This window comes from Orcinus orca, chromosome 16 (genome assembly GCF_937001465.1).
Source record: "Orcinus orca chromosome 16, mOrcOrc1.1, whole genome shotgun sequence".
Lineage (NCBI taxonomy): Eukaryota > Metazoa > Chordata > Mammalia > Artiodactyla > Delphinidae > Orcinus > Orcinus orca.
The window spans coordinates 42,715,095-42,733,112 of NC_064574.1; the positions used below are offsets into that span (position 1 = coordinate 42,715,095).

Consider the following 18,018-nt stretch of genomic DNA (forward strand, 5'->3'; position numbering starts at 1 on the left):
TTCTCTGGGCTTGCCTCCAGACTGTAACTTGGGCCAAGGCTTCTTCTGCTCATCTTTAAACCAGCAGCTGCAGAGGCATCTTCTTGTCATGGCCAATGTCAGAAGCACAAACACCAAGTCCAATGATGCAACACGTTCAAGCTCTTTGCTCCTATCATGTCCGCTAACATTTCATTAGCCATATCGCTTGGTCAAGTCCAACAACAATGGAAGGACGCTGACATAAATAATCCATTACAGGGAACTGAAGAATTGGAATCCAATCTGCAAAGCACTGTATTTGAATTGCCTGCACCCTCTCCAGGTCCAGAAATCTTGGGCCTTTATAAGAAAAGGTAATAGTATACCAGCAGGCAGTACCCATCCGGTTGTTTCCCCAGTAGCAAGGATGAATTTGTTCTGATTTACCTCCCCTTGCTCTTCCCATCCCCACGCACTGTTCAAAAATGGAACTGCAAATATCAGGGTAGCAATTTGTAGCCACAACATTGAAATTTTGCCCTTATAAAGCTCGTCCATATAAAATTAAACATGAACTACACAATTAAACGAATTCACTTTGTTATCTGATGGGGGGGGGTCCTTCTGCTCACCGCTTACAAAATCAATACTCACCAATGGTAGAAAGGAAAGGTACCTTTCATCAGAATGCCAGCAATCTGGGGAGATGGTGGACTCAGCGTCCCCCAAAAGCCGCCTCCAAAGATTCCGCTCAGCCATGAAAGTTTTAACGGCAAGGAGGGGAGTAGTCTCAGTTAATCATTGAGATAGGGCGTCAGAGTGGTCACCATTCCCCACTGCATGCAGGCTCGTGGATTTCTTATTATCTTCCCCTACACGTTATCATGTTCACACAGTTTGGTCACACAGTTTGTTCACGAGATTCTGAAGGGGAAGCTAGGGAAGAGATCTAGTCATCTGTTAATTACTTATTCTTCATTCCTACTTCTTTGATCTACCAGAAGAACTGACAAATTATGGTGCGATTAAAAGATTTGAAAGGTGTTCTTGGGCCGGAGATGAGTAGAGCGTGGGGGTACCTTGTTTAAAATTAGTTACGGTATAGCTTTGCTAAAGTGACAAGAAAAGGGGCTTCCTGCTGAGGGCAGTTTCCTGCAAAGAACTGCTTACAAATGCCCACTTTTCAGACATCATTCCATTTCTATGGGATTAGGGGTGAAGGTCTGTCTTCTGTAACTTTTTCATGCTGACATAGGCGACATATTCTCAGACTGGAAGATGTCAACATGGGTCCGTAGCATCTCTTTGCTGACAATTTTAGTTGCCTGCTTACATGTGTGGGCAGAACAAGCTACAATTATTTTGATACCCACAAAGATATAGATTATTATGTGCAATAATGTTAATCCCATTCTCTTGAGGCCAGTCCTTAGAATTGTGGTAGCCATAGACTCAAGTTGGAGCAGCTTATGTCATGGCCAGCATTTGTCTGGTCATCATGCAGTTAACATTTTTTCCTCTGGTGGCGGTTATGGTATCTGTAAAACAACTCAGGAATGAACGTCAGACACTGAGTCTGTGACTCTATTTTCCTAATCATTAACTGCTTGGTTTTATACTTGGGGAAGGGCCGGGGGGGGGCGGGAACCTGCAGGGTTCTACTCGTTTCTAGCTTCACAGCAGGAGTCTCTTATTTTGATTTCTATAAAATTCCTGAAATATCCTTGCATATAGTATGTGCTCCGTAAGTATGGATTGAAAGAATAGGGGGCATGGTTTTAATACTGGAGAAGCAAAAAGGATTCAACCATTAGAATTCACACAGGTCACTGTGCTTTTTGGCGTGGGAAAGTAGTATTATGTGACATTCAATGTGAATGATATGGAAATTTATTATCAGAAGTAAATATGGGATCCTATAGGTATATCAACTAAGAGAATTTAGTTTCTGTGTGACATGTTTTAAGCTCACAAAATAGCCTGTCATTTCCCTATACTTCTTCACGTTTATTGTAAGCCTTTTAAATCCCTTCTAAAAACCACAAGTTTACATTCCCCACTCTACTTAACTTTTTATTGTTTTTATGCTTTCTGTGAAGATAGCTAGACAGACAAGGCTGATAAAAGGAAAGCTTGTTCTTATCAAATACGGGTAAATGTGTAATGGGATTTTTTTCTTTCCTACCAGAGGAAGCCCACTGTTTCACTAAGAACTCACCCAATTGAGGTATTTTAAATGGATGGAATGTTAGAAGCCAAGCCAAACTGTCCTTCTAAAAGTGACGTGAATGCTAACCTAATTGCCCGAGAATGTTATCAACTGGCCTTTGAAAGCCAGACTTCTACACTGATTCCCCCTGCTGGCCTTGAGGTTGCACTGTCTTTGGAAATTGATGAAAGCAATATACCTGAGCCTTTTCATTTGAGGGCAAGTTACTCAAACGCCAAATCCAGCATTCTTCTAGAAGGCATTTACTCCGTGATAAACATGCCAAGTGTTTCTTGAATTTGCTTCCCAAGGGCAGAAATCCTGCAACTAGACCACCCCACAGCCAAGACTCAAAGTCGAAAACAGAACATGCCAGACTGCGGTAGGGAGTGGGACCACGGGCACAGGGATTAAGGGTAAAACCCAGTAGCAGTAGGTTAGATAAAGAGCCAGACTGCTTTTTACTATTATAAAGTTGGACTCGGGGGTCTGACCGTGAATTTCCTTTTCATGAATTTAGAACTGGTGGAAACAATTCTTCACCTTCCTGTGACTCAATTGTTGTTTCTCTTTCCCTTCTTACCTTCCTCTCTTCATAACATTTTTACCTCCCACTCCATAGGAGATGTGGTCACCAGACCAATTTTAAAAGCAGCCTGTCACTGCAGACTTCAAGCCTATTGTGGAATCTGTGTTAAAAGGTCTGTCTGAGACTTCCCTGGGGGTCCATTGGTTAAGACTCCATGCTTCCAAAAAAAAAAGATTCCACGCTTCCAATGCAGGGGATGCAGGTTTGATCCCTGGTGGGGGAACTAAGACCCCACGTGCTGCATGGCGTGGCCAAAAAAAAAGGGGGCTGGGTGGTGGTGTCTGTTGGGGGAGATAGGAAAACTGGTAGATCTCTCCTGCTTGAGTCTGAGTCCATTTGGTGGGAGAAAGGGGGAAACACTGACTTACGTTTTTGACACATGCTCCTGCACCAGCTTGGCCTTGTTAGGGCAGCAAGAGCAGCAGTGATGGCTATTTCCTTCCTACAGCAAAAGCCAGTGCCAGTGCCTCCGCGGAGAACCAGAACAGAGAAAGTATCAGAAATATCCTTGGAAATATGTCACGCAGAACCTTGGGTTTACAGAGTTACAGAGCCATCCCAGGTTATACTGTGTCCCGCGTGACAAATGGCACAGTGCTGGCCAGAGGGAATTATATACATACTGATATATTTATTCATTGATAGCATCCCTTCCGCATGTCAGTGTCACTCTTATTTATCTATCTATCTATTTATTTATTTATTTATCTTTGTCATTCTATTATAAAATTTTTCGTTCGGGTCAATTCCAAATTTTTTCCATTTGCAACTCTTCTCAGAAGGTTGTTTTTCAGAGCTGCTTGGTGAACTGTTTCCCCATTGCTTCTGAGGCTCTTGTTTCAGCTCCACTTGTTGAGTCCTCCTCTGGGGAGGTTTCCCCATCCTCTTGCCTCTGGATTAAGAGTTGACAGTTGTAGCAGATGGTGGGTCAAAGCAGTCAAGTAAAACAAGTTTAAGTGATCTGAGCCTGGCTGTGGGCAGGAATTCTAAAAGGGCTCAGCTGGGTGATTCTTCTGCTCCTTGTGGCCTTGGCTGATGTCATCACTTGGGGGCATTCAGCTGGCAGCAGGGCTGGGTTGGAAGGTGGGAAGAGGCTTCACGCATATGTCTGGCCCCTCTGTGCTGCTCCATGTACCCCTCTCCACCTGGGAGGCTAATCTGAGTGTCTTCACAGCAGGGTGGCTGGATTCCCAGAGGGAGAAAGTGGAAGCTGCTATAGTCCTCTGAGGCCTTGGCTAGGGGGCCCAGACATCACTTACACATTTCACTGGTCTAAACAAGTCACAGAACCAGCTCGAATTTAAGGAGACAAGAAATAGATTCCACTTCTTGAGAGACAAGGATCTGTGGCCATCTTTAACCCATAGTAATATGTGCTGATAACGTCTGCTTCTCTGTTTTCTGTACTTTAACGACATCTCTTATGTTTTATCATTTAAAAAGATTTTTCCAAACACAGAGACTTGGAAACCCTCCCAGCAATGAATTATAAAATGATGACTTTATTTGCCTTTGAAGACTTAATTTTTTTCTACACATAAATCCACAGATATATATATATTATATATTTTAAGCCAAAGGGAAGTTTTTAGCTAGTTTCTAATATATAGCCACCATTATACCTGTCCAGTTATTAATTTTTCAAGGAGTTATGTACTATGGCATAAACTTGACCAGCATAATCTGTTCAACACAGAGTATTTCAGAGCATAGGTATGTTAGACTGTCATATGTAAAATGTAAGTCAATGTTTAAAAATTTAAGTAAAAATAGGGGTTCTTTTGCAACATACAACAAACAGGAAAATAAAGGGCATAGGAACGTAATCAACCAAGTTTCCTTACACAGTGCATATTGCTTGAGTCAAGGAAAAAAAGCAGATTGGAATTAAAATTTGTATTGCATTTTGGGAAATGTTGTGCAAGGAGAGGGATGTTACTGGAACTGCTGAGTGAATTTTGTTTACTGCAGTTCAACTTTCCACCAAGCAAATCATGTGAGAAGGGACAAGGATAAATACACCTATTTATGTAGGTAATTTTTCTGTTTCACGCCTCTGATTCATCTCTCTGCCTCGCTTTATGGGGAGTCATGCTACACTGGTTACAATTAATTTCAGTGCATATTAGCCATAAAGAGATATTTCATAAACTGACTTGATGTATACTTTTTTTTTCCTCTGCGGTTTTCTTGAAAGATGAGAACGGTCCACAGGAAAAGCCAAGTGCCAAAGAAATGGAAGGGCAGGGCCAAGAAGCAGGTGAGCTCAGGTTTCTTTTGCGGCGTCCCCTAGGCCTCATTCCCAGAGGTGAACATGGCTTTACTCAGTGCCCTTTTCTGTAAATATTTATACCGTTTCACCAGGTTAATATCAATATTCGTTCAGGTCTCCCTCAGGAAGCCACCAACCCTGTTAACTACAAGTGTCAGGCTCACCAATCGGAAGGGTACCCTCCCTCTCAGGTCTCAATCACCAGCCCCACTTTTCTCCCGTGTGATCGCAGTTTGCTCAGTGATGCTCTACGTGGGATGGGCAGAGGTTGGAAGGACCATGTCAGAGCTGGGCTGACTGAGGGCAGGTCAAACTCAGCAGATTTCGTTTGGAGGAAAAAATGAAATGAAAAACATTCACAGGGGGACTTCCCTGGTGGTCTGGTGGTTGGGATTCTGTGCTCCCAATCAGGGGGCGTGGGTTCCATCCCTGGTCGGGGAACTAAGATCCCGCATGCCACAGGGAGCAAACAAACAAACAAACAAAATTATTTAAAAAAATTCACAGGAAATATATCAGAGGCTTTCCTTCCACAATGAATGGAGTGTCCTTTACTGCTTTACATTAAATTTTGAAGAGCCGTGCTTCTGGTCATTTCTCTGTATGTTGTAGATGATGGTGTGAGGAGTGACAGAGGCTTACTACCCCACACCCAGAGCTCAATGAGATCCAAAGCCTTCCTGACATCAACTCTGTTCACTGAAGAACAGATGAGCCAATGGAATGCTTAGAGATCTTCTACTGTAGATTATAAATTGAACTTTTTAAAATAAAATGGCACTTAAGACTCAAAAGAGATTGTCATCTCCTTAGGTTTATCTTTTCTTACTCCCCACTTTTGTACTCAGGCATGCTCTCCTTTAAAAGAATGATTCACAGGGATTCCCTGGTGGTGCAGTGGTTGAGAGTCCGCCTGCTGATGCAGGGGACACGGGTTCGTGCCCCGGTCCGGGAAGATCCCACATGCCGCAGAGTGGCTAGGCCTGTGAGCCATGGCCGCTGAGCCTGGGCGTCCGGAGCCTGTGCTCCGCAACAGGAGAGGCCACAACAGTGAGAGGCCCGCTTACCGAAACAAAAAAAAAAAAAAGAATGGTTCACACAATTTTGCAGTTATCAACATAACCATCAAAATAAAAATTTCCTTCTTCTTTCTGTTTTCCAAGTCATTCTTCTGGTTCTAATGAGCCCAACGGATGGGGCATCTTTGAAATAGTGGGCTCTGCTCATGTGCCTGCCGCATCCTAAACCATATGCTGGACTCTTAGAAATAAACCAGGTAGTGTGATAAGTTTTTCACTGAAAAGTTCCTGCATTAACCTTGGAACTTTTGCTAGAGAACTGAAAGCTTTTATTATTAACCTGGGAGATGGAATTGAAGAAGGCCAATCAGAGAAGGCACTGAAGCAAGGCAGCAAGGACCTTGTGTACCTGCCACTGGGTCAGTTGGCTCCCTTTGCTAAAGTGTAGTCCTTGCAATGGAATGAATTTCTAATACAGAAAACTGTTGTCATCCACACCACCATCGCCCCCAGCTCCCGGCCACCACACCGTTATGCTCCGTGGAAGATGAGTCTTCTGTGAAAAGCTGTCACTGTTTTTACTGTTTGGGGCTGATGGGTATTAATCAACTAGCTGCTGACAGCTGAGGCCATTCTCTGACTATTGTGGTTTTACAGGTTTTGTTCATTCACTGCTCTGTCCCAAACTGTCTTTATCGACATAGATTTCTCCCACCCCTGTTCACACACACACACACACACACACACATATACACATACACAGGCACACACATACAGACATGCACACACATCTGCCTGCTTTTTATTTATTCATCTCTTTTCCCCTAATCAGTTGAGAACAGGCAGTGTCTTTATGGATTTAGGACCATCTTGCCTGTGAGGAGAGAGTGGTAGAATACAAGCTCTCTTCTCCACCTCTTGGATGGACAGCAACATCACCGCAATCTGGGTGCCTCTCATGGTAGAGAAGATTCCTAAATGCACCCCTGAGGGGCTCTGCTTGCTTTTCTAAGTGGCCGGCACAGAGCCCAATGGCAGGATTCGTCTATGCTCTTGGCCAGTGTCAGCATACATTGTTGTGTCTGCTCTGCGTTCCTCATCCAAGATCAGAGAAGTCAGAGATGCAGTTCTGGTCATTAAAGTCCTTCTGACCTACTGTTATTCTTCCAAAATAAAAGTAGCTTCCTTTCATTCAATAGAATGTCCAGCTTCAATTCTAACTACACGACTCTGCAGGCCTCTTCCGTATCACGCAAAAAGCACAATCTCAAACCAGCATAATCCAGCAGTTCTGACTGCTGTCATGATCAAATCAAAGTGGTAGGTCCTATTCCTCAAACAGCCGTTTAACAAATACCTATCCGGGTTTTGCTGTGACCCAGGCACTGTTCTGGACACTGAAATAGGGCAGCAAACAATAAAGACAGTTTCTTTGCTTCCTTGAAACTTATATTCTGGTGGCAGTGATCCAAAAATAAACAATTTTAAAAAAGTATGATAGTGACAAATGCATTGTGGAGAAATGAGGTAATGTAGAAGGAATCCTGAGAAGGCAACTTTCCATTGGCTGGACTCGGGGAGGACTCCCTGAGGGAGCAGTAATTAAAGTGAAATCTCAGTGATGAAATGGCGGGAGAGCATTTCAGATGGAGGGTCCAGATAATGCAAATGATTTCAGGCCGATTTTAACAGGTTGGAGAAGGAAGTTCAGAGTGGCTGGAGCGTGATGGATGAGGGAGAACATGGTGTGAGGTTTGGGAAGACATCATAGGGCCAGGTTATGTCTGACTGCAGAAGATTTGATTTTGTTAGAACTACAAGGAGAAGCCAGTGGAAGGTTGTTAGCAGTAGAGGGACCTAATCTGTTTTAACAAGCTCACTCTGCCTGTGAATGAAAATGGGTCAAAAGAACAAAAGTGAGACCAGTTGAAAGACTATAGCAGGAAAGCAGTGATGGAGGTTTCTGGAAATGGAGACAAAATGGCCTGATGTGTTTTGTTCCACAGGTAGAAGTAACAAGATGTGCTGATGGATTGGACCTAGGGCGTAGGGAAAAGAAGAATCCAGGCTACATCCTAGGTTTTTAGCAGCAGTAACTACTTGGATGATGGTGCCACTTACCGACGTGTGAAAAACTGGCCACAGGGCAGTTTTTATTAATAGAGTTAATAGTTCAGTTTTGGCCATGGTAAATTCAGGAGGACTCTCGGCCATAGGGGATGTCAAGAAGCCAGTTAGGTATCTGAGTCTGGATTTCTAGGGAGAGATGTGGACCAGAGATACAGGCTTGGGAGTCACTGGCAGAGAAATGATACTTAAAACCATGTGACTGGGTGAGATTCACTAGAGAGAACATATAAATAAGGAGAACAGTGAGGCCTGGGACACCATGGCCTCTAGACATGTGGCACCAGGGGAGGAGGAACAACCACAGCAAGAAAGTGTTTCAGAAAGAACAGAGTAGACTCTGAAATGCTCCTGAGGAGTCCAGGAAGATAAGAAAGGAGAAATGACCATTGGATTTGGCAAAGTGAGGTCATTGACACCTTTGATAAGAGAATACTTCAAGGAGGATCGACGAAGCCAGTTGGAGTGCTTTACGGAGAGACCGTGAGATGAGGAAGTCCAGAGCAATAACATGGACTGTTCTTTTAGGGAGTTCTGCCGTGAAGGGAAGCAGAGAAATGGGATGATGTGACCTCAAGGCAAGGTTGAAAGGCTGTAGTTTGTTCTTTTGATGTTAATAGGAGTTTGTCATCTAACAGAAGAAAGTGATTCGTCTCCAGTTATCTCCCTACCAAAAATCTTACTCTCTGTTCTGATAGAGGTGTGACCTAAAAGTAACAGTCATATACATTATGGACGAAGGATATACTAGAAGATATCCGATTAGCCTTTAAATGTGTGTTAGTCACCATGCGTGTATGAGTTATGTTTAGTTCCATAACCTTGTTACTGCATGAAAAAAAGGTATATATTCCTTTTCCATTTGTCAAGTATTAACCATTCTAAATGATTTTGATAACCCTTCCTGTCTTAAATATACTATTTTAGTGTTAGTAAGTTAGTTATTATCCTGGAGCCCAAATGCTAGCAGAGTCACTGGGGTGCTGATAATATTAAGAAGAAAGTCCAGCTCTGACGAGGTTAGTTGCTGCTGTGAGGCCCAGGCACGGACCTCCAAGTTCCTTAGTCGCCACTCTGTGCTTGGCTGACATGAAGTCACCCAACGGCTTTTGGTGCTTTCCTACAAATGACCCCTTCTCCTGGACCTCTTCTCTGACTGCCATCAGATGTGCTCCCTACAGCTTGATAGCCTGGCGTAATGGAATAGAAGTGCTGTGCTAAGAAAAACCAAACTTTAAAAACACACACATAAAAGCACTTTGTAGAAACTTGCAAGGATATACTTTCTTTCACAGTCTTTTACTAAGAAAAATAAGGTACCATTCTTCTAGAGGTAGGGAAGAAACAAAATGCCAAAGTATAATACTACCAAACAAACAGTCTTCTTCACCAAAAAGATAGTTTGTAGTTCATCAGGCTCTGTCTTAACTGAAGGGTTTTTGTGCCATTAATCGTAGAAGAGAGTTACAAACCCAAGCCCCTTCAAAGACCATTCAGTGTATTAGAGCACGAAACAGGCTCCTGCTTCCTTCGGTAGAGTAGGAGGTGAGGTGGGAAGGGAAGCTCCAACCTGACAGTATTTGGCTCTGAGACAGTGTTTCTCTTTCTGCCTTATAGATGGTGCCAGCGCTGCCACCGTGCCGAGCCCTTCTTCAGAAGAGGCAGCTGAAGTCTGTAAAGATGAAGGTATGAGGCCACTTACTACATCGAAAAATCACAAACTCTTAGAAAACCGTTTGGGTTTTATTTGTATGGGAAAATGAAGCAGTGTGCAAATCTATCCAATTCTCTTTAAGCATCTCTACTTCCAACACAAATATCCAACCCCCTCTGTTTTATTCCATACCCACCGTTTTCAGAATTTATATCTCCATTTACATTTGTTCCTCTGTAAAGTAACTGTTCATGAAACAATAGAATGATTGGAGAAATTACGTTTAAAGATGTTTATTTGAAACACCAGAATTAGGCTGTTTACAGCTACTTGTCAGGAATGGCTTCATTTGAGAACCGTCTACCAGAGAGCTCCATTATCTAGACAGAATAAGAAAGAAGAAATGTTTGAAAGGCATCCTTGAAAATAAATCTTTGGCAAGAACATCATTCCTCACTCTATGGACAGTTACTATGAGAAAATGTTGCTGACCCAAGTATCTTTAGAAGAATAAAAAAGTAAAAGAAAAATTTATGTAGGTTCTAGGAGAAAATGTGAGGGAGAAATAGTGGGGACATTCATGTGCGGATAATAGAGTTTTAAAGATATATATTATCTAAAGGAAAATGAAATCATCATTTATTTTCTTTCCCTCCTGATTAACTGTCCACACACACACACACACAAAAGTAATATTATTTTATATCTGTCATTGATAACTACTAAAAACCCTTCTAGAATGGTAGACGAGATTGTTACATTTGTACAAGTGGACATCTGGTAAACCATGTGATACACTTGGAACTTTTAGATAAACACGCTGAATGCATTTCTTCAGTTGGGAGTGATATGAAAATATATCCATACTTAAGATTGATATTAGCTACTCCTGGAATCAATGTTTAGAAAATCAAAGTGGTTTTAAAAATAATAGTCAACTGTTTGCATCATTCATTTCATTTCATGTTGCCTGTAAACAGTTTTTCTAAGTGAGGTGTCCTGTGTAGGGAGGGTAGTTGCTAAGATTGTGAACTCTGGGACCAGATGGTTGAGGCTTAAATCTGTCTCTACCGCTGGAAATGTATGTAATCTTTGACAAGGAATTCAAGTACTTAACAAGGAATTAACAAGTAATGACAAGTAACTAACTCCTTTGTGCTTCACTTTTCTCCTCTGTAGAATGGGAATAGTAACTGTATTTACCTCACAGAATACAATAATACACATCCATTGCTCAAACTGTTTACCTGGTACCTATGCAGACTGGGCTCCCCAGGAAACAGACTGTGATGGAGATTAGGGAGCTGACATTTATTAGGGGGAGCTCTTGGAATCAACACCTGTGAAAGGAAAGGGAAGAATGCAGAACTGGGTAAAGGGAGAAACTGAACTACAAGGCATTCTCAACAGAAGCCACAGATGGTCTGAAGATGACATGACCATTCTGAGATGTCCAGTTGGGATGAGAGAGTCTGGCTATTAAAACCTCCCATTTGATAAGTCATCTGTCATTGGCTGCCTTGGGAAGGGGTGTGGCCTTGGATGAAGCAACTCTCTTCTGCTGGGGTGATCCTGGAAGCTTGAGAGGGATGAGGGATGCCTGCAACTGGGAGAGTGAGCTCTTCCTTCCTGAAGGAGGATGCGGGTGGCCCAACACAGCATCCACCATACTGTTGCTTTTGGTGGTCTTTTTCTAGTTCATTGTCACTTTTTTACTGAATCCCTTGGCACCTCCCTTCATACTACTCAGATATGTGTTCTGACATCCCTGGTTTTAAAATTCTTTAGAATATCTAAAAATGTAAACCATGTTAGATCACCTAGGTTCTCATAATTAACTCTAGGTCATCTTAGAGAGAGAAATAAACCTGAGTGAAAAGGCAAAGAGTGGTTTTTATCCTAAGCAAATAAATTCGGACATCACAATCATTTAGGCTGTGATACAAATTTTTCAATGTCCTGAAGTGGAATGGCAGAGTTTAGGAAACAGAAGAAATAATCTAATTTAAGTGCTTCAAACTGAGATTTTTCCTGTAGAGTTGTTTGGTTTGGAGATATCACACCCTTATAGAAACACACTGTTTGTGGTGTTTCTTCATGCTTTTAGGATCTCACACCATTAATTGCTCCTGCCAGGATCAATTTCTCGGAACACTTTTAGATGTTTTGTTTTTTTACATGAAACTTTTAATGGTGGTAACTCCAACGAGTTCTGTCACATATCACAAATGCAATTTCCTAATAAGACTAAATGTGAAGTTTTTACCAAAATAAATTATTAATATCCATTAACCTCTGGATCTAAGGAAAAGAATTTTGAAATCCACATTAACAAGTGATCCAGTTTCCATTAAAAATAGAATATACAGGTTATGATTTTTGCCTTTTCCTTCTGAAATAGCATGTACAGAAGACCACTATTTTAACGGATTATCACTACAACGCTTAGGCCAAGCATCTATTGCTTACAGAACTGCAAGTGTGGAGATAGAGACATAACTTGATTGATAGATACATAGCTTAGAATGAAAAATAAATGAATTTGCCATTGAGAGCCTCCGAGATTGAGGTCATGACGAGGTTAAAAGGCATTCGTATATGTTGAGAATTCATTTCAAACATTCACCATTATAAGTTTCATGCAGAAATATATCTCCTTGGTGACATCTGGGCTATTTATGAGCTCTGCAGCTATAAGGCTGCTTATAAAAATGCTTATTACACTCTCCAGTTTAAGTGCAGAATATTTTTGCTGACCAAAGTTCTTCAAGGGGCCCTTGCTCTCTTGTCTTTGTTTCCAGGCTTTGCTCCTGACCCAGCATCTTCTTCTTAAGTCTTGGAATCACGAATATTATGGACTGGCCTTTTTTTAGTATCTTTCCAATATAATTCCCAAAGATTTTGAGCCTCATTATTTATTTTCAGCTTTGCTTGTTGGTTGGCTGGCTTTATATTTGTTATAATTTTGGCTCCCACAGGAAACTGGTGTCTTCTAGGGTACAAGGACTGAAAACAAAAGAAAAAATGAGCTGGCTAATGTCACTTGGTTTGGGAGATAAGATTTTTAAAAAATTAAAACAGATATGTGAAAGTAGAAGAATTTCAAGAGGAAGTGTCTTTGGGGGTGTCTCCTTAGGCCAGCGATTTTGTTCAAATGTTCTAGACATATTCCCCACTGGGTACCAAGAATGGATGTTTATTGCCCATTTACCCCACATAACAGCTAACAGTGCAAGCTGCTAACAGAAGGAGGTACAGCTGATTGGCTTATGGATCAAGAGCTAGATTGTGAGCTCCAGATGGAGGACACCTGTTCCCAATGACTCATCACAGCCTTCGGGTGGGCAGGAGTTGAGTTGGGTGGAGGAGATGTGAGAAGGAGGAATGCTGATGAATAATTCATCCACACAAGGGGTGCATGCCAGGGATGCAGCAGCCAGGACTGAATAGAAATGAACTCCAAGGTAAAGAAACCTGAGAAAATATCTGTTGGTTGATAGGAGCTCTGAGGTCCTTTATAAAATAGGGCATACACTTATCTATTGAGAGATTTCTTTCTCTACTGGTAAAAATATTCCAATTATTGATTTAATGGTAGTTTACACTTTAAATCCTTACAAACAAACCCAGGAGTACAAATGTGAAGGCTATTTAAGTTAACAAATATAGAGGCAATCAGATGGAGAGGCTATAAACCCAGGAGTAAAATTTGTATTAGGAATATCAAGTATTCTGCTTGAAACTGCTGCAGAGTTATTATTATTTTTAATTATCATCGTCATCATTATTTAAGATATAGTCAGTCTGCTTAATTCAAGGAAAACTCTCTGTTCTGTTATCTCAACACTCTTAATAGCTCATCCTCACTCACACCCAAGACCAAGGCACCTTACTGGGGGGGCGGGGAGGGGGGAAGTGCTGTTTAAACACATCCTGATTCTGCTGTCTTATTATTTAATCAGTGCTTAATTTGAATTTAAAGGGCAACTAGACCAAATCATATGCTCATTAATATTAACAAAATCAACTAATGCTCAGGTGCGTGCACACTTGAGCTAGTATTCCTTTGGAGCTCGGCGTAAGTCATGGCATTGCTGTCTGCTGTTTACGAAGTGGGATGTCACTTGGGAAAGGACACATTAACCCTTCATCTAGTTTCAGGCCTCCTACAGGTCAAAATTTCTGTAGGATAGGGGGAAAGTTCCAGCAAGAGTCAGCCTTGCCAAAGAGGACAGCAAAGAAAGGATAGGGTTATATATGAGGAATCGGATTCAGGAATGTGCAAGAGATGAGCATAAATGCTCCCAACCACGGGTAGCTGTAGACCTGGGCCAGTGGTGTCGACTCCAGAAGATTCTGTTCTATTCCTTGTCTAAATCGTTGGAGAGAAACAAAACATTGGGCCACCTATGAAATTCCCCTCAGGCTTCCCTAATAGGATTCTTTTTAGTCCTTTCCCTATTCTAGAAATCCATTATCACCCTACTAAGCATCCTCCCCACTACCCACCACCGTGGGACAGAGCTGTCCCCTGTCCTAGATCTGCACTGATGCAGTGTCTGGATACACCGTGACACCCAGGGCTATCACTCTTGGATGGTAAGAGTCTGAAAGGTGGAATGAGAGCCGCTGCCCTCTGGTAGTTCAGTGAAGGGGAAAGAACTAAGATATATGGAGTGTGTGCTCTACTCAGTGCTTTACATTTCTGTACAATCTATTTTTCATTTCACAAAAAGGTAACCTGAGAGTCAGGAAGGAGAGAGAGAAAGGTGTCCGCGGTGGGTGGGGAGAGGGGAACTGTTTTATCAGTGTTGATTCCCATGGCTAATGCTTGCATGACCTTACATAATCCTCAAAAACGATAGTATTTTATTCTATTTTAAAATAACATTTATTTTTCTACTTGTAAGATAATGCATATTTATTGTAAAGTATTTTTAAATGCAGAAAAGTACAAAATGTAAAAACATATAATGATTTTCCCTTTAAGGTTTAAACTGTAAAAAAAAAAAAAACCCAAAAAGTCCTGTTTTTTCAGTTAGCAATATACCATGAATATTTTCCCATGTCTTTAAAAATTTCTCAAAGGCATGTTGTTTATTGGAGGCATAATATTTCACCATATGGTTGTCCCACAATTTACATAAGCAGTGTCCTAATGTTAGATTTAGTTATTTACAGTTTTTCTCTCTATCATAAATAATAGAGAGATGCAGTATATACATTTTAGATAAATCTGGGTGTGTATCTGTGATCAGTTCCTCAGGATGAGATCTTGATTTTTCATTGGTTTACTAGGGAAAATATTAAGATATTTTTTATTGCTTACATTTATTATTTTAAAAGTAATGTGTGTTTATTAAATGAAAAAATAAGCAAAAGAAGAAATGAAAAATATCACTCATACTCTCAATCCCCAGAAATAAACATATGTAGTATGCTGGTATATAAACTTCCAGACGTGTTCTAAGCTACCACACATATATATATGAAGTATTTTTAGGGTATTCTGCAATGTATACTAGTTTGAAATTGTCTTTTAAATATAGCAATAGATTGCAAAATTTTTTCCATGTCTTTTGATAGTCTAATGTTATTTAGTTGTATATTCCAATAAGCAAAAGACCATAATTTACTTACCCAATTTCCATTTTGAGTCGTTTCTTTGGTTTCAGTTTTAAATTCTATACTGGCCAGGAACACGCTTTTATCTTTGTAGATGTTCATGATCATTCCTGTAAGAGAACCCAAATAAATTTAAAAATGCATACAAATCTTTTTTTTCTACAATGAATAGAGTTTATTCCCTTTTTTGATTCTTTAAATAATATATGTTCATTGTAGGAAATTCAAATAATTAAAGGGCATACAAGGAATAGAATAAAAGCACATGTGCAATCACAGCTCCCTGAGATAACTACCATCCGCATTTTGGGGACCATTCCTTCATGCATCACTTTCTGAATATACACACCCACATAAAATTGTATATAAATCCATCATATGATGCATGACTTTAATGTAATTTCCCTTTTATCTTGTTTGTTTACTTCCCACCTTCCAGTTATTCAGAGAGTAAAACACGCTGATTAAGAATCTAGTCTCTGATTTCAACTTCTGGAGTCCAGATTCCAGCTCTCCTCTGACCTGTGTGACCTTGGGCAAATTACTTAGTCTCTGTGTGCCTCAGTTTCCTCATATGTGAAATGGGGATGATAATGACACCTCCGTCACAGGATACTGAACATTAAAACAAGTCAGTCCCCTTAAACATGTCAAGGAGTATCTGATACACAGTAAGAGGCACAAAATTTTTAGCCATTGTTAAATGTATGTGTTTATTTTATAAAAACTGTATCATATTCTATGCACTTGTTGTTAACAGACAGAAAAACTTTGTGGAAATCCCTCCAAGTCATTTGTGTAGATCTAATTTATCCATTTTAAAGCTCACGTGATATTCCATAGCTTGGATGCACTATAATTTATTCAACCATTATACTGTGATGAGCAAGCACTTTCTTCCCACTTTATTGCCATACAAACAATGCTTCAATAGATGTCTTTTTCCCACATATCTTTACAAGCAGTGCTTTTTTTTGCATGGGAAAGATTCCAAAAGTGTGAGTTCTTTGAGGAGTATGTGTTTTTAACAGATACTGCCAAACTGCTTTCCCAAAAGACTATAACAATTGGTATTTCCATCAGCAATCATTATTTTTGTTATTTCTAATTTTTGCCAGTTCAATGAGTATAAAGTAATAATATCTCATTACTTTTAAAAGGTCAGTATTATTATCCCAATTTTGCAGGTAATTGAGGCTCAGAAAGTTTGAGAAACTTGTCCAGTTATCCAAAAGGTAGAACCAGAGTTTGGAAACAAAGTCTGCCTGAACCATGCTTTTTCCATCCTACCATACTGCTTCCCGTCATGCTCTTCCCATCATACTGCTCCCAACCATGCTCTTTCCATCCCACCAAATCATGCTTCTGGAGCAAGGGATATTCCTTGCCTGAGGGGGCTAGGATAGAGTGAGAGGGCAGCGTGGGAAAGCTGAGACCCAAGTGAAGCCAGCAGGGCAGTAAGACTGAGGCAACAGAAGAGACCAGCCTACTTGGTCCACATTGTAGCCTTGACTCTAACCCATAGTGGAAGTCTTACAAAGAAATGACTACACAGAAACCTCCAACTATATAACCCACCAGATATAAAGCCCAAACCCCTTTCTGTATGGTCTGGTTCCATACTTCCTCATACCCCATATATACCCTACTCTGTAGCCCAACTCACATGTTTGTCATCTCCCAAATACCACTGGCCTACAGTGTTCGGCCATCATTCTGCCACATCTGTTTATTCAAGATTCACTTCCAATATCTTACCTTTACATCAGTCTTTTACTTCATTTTTCCCTTCCTCTCTTCCTCCTCCCCTCCCTCCCTTTCTCCCTCCCCTCCTTCTATCAAATTAACTGAACCAACATTTCAAGTACAGGAATTATACTAGATAATGTGGGGTGGTTGGTGGGGGCATGCACATTTTCATCTTTCTTGATTTCTCCCCTCCTTATTACATTTCATCCCATACAATAGTGAACTGTCCTTTCTACTGTTTCTTATAAATTGGTTTAAAAAATATCATGTGCCTTGTATCAATATTTTATACATGACATATCCAACTCACTAGAATGTAAATATCTTGAAATCAGATACCAAATCTCATTCATTTTCATGTTTCAAGACCAACACAGTGACTTGTGCATAGTAAGTCCTCAGTATTGGATATAGAACCCATCATAAATAATGGGCCACTTATAATTCTCCTAATGTCGTGGCCACTGTCCCAAAATATTTCTTACTATTTTTAAGGCTCATATTAGATGAAGTTCCGCTTTCAGAATTCTCCTATTTCAGAAGTGAATTTTCCCCAAAATGTTATGCTGTAAAAACACAAATGTAAATTTGAGCCAGAGACTTCCCTGTTTGTTCACTTTCAGATTTGGATATTCTTACACTATAAGAGAAAAAAACTAAACTTCTTCTAAATGATAAATGTATATAGATTATTTCCAGTGGCTGAAGCTAGTTATTTATGCTTAATTTATGGTAAGGCTTTTTGGATAAGCTTTTCAAATGCTTTGATTAAATATGTTTAAAATCGGATTAAATAGGTGGAAGTAGACAAAA

The 18,018-nt window shown here is 40.5% G+C and overlaps 1 protein-coding gene across 1 annotated transcript in view; it reads left to right on the top strand.

Moving 5' to 3' along the window:
* The window catches only part of MACROD2 (mono-ADP ribosylhydrolase 2), a 1,997,895-nt gene that overhangs the window by 1,865,313 nt on the left and 114,564 nt on the right, over positions 1 to 18,018 (top strand). The window contains exons 11-12 of the mRNA XM_049699229.1: positions 4,957 to 5,019; positions 9,795 to 9,863. Coding sequence (XP_049555186.1) covers positions 4,957 to 5,019; positions 9,795 to 9,863 — 132 coding nt within the window. The remainder of the gene's footprint in view (positions 1 to 4,956; positions 5,020 to 9,794; positions 9,864 to 18,018) is intronic.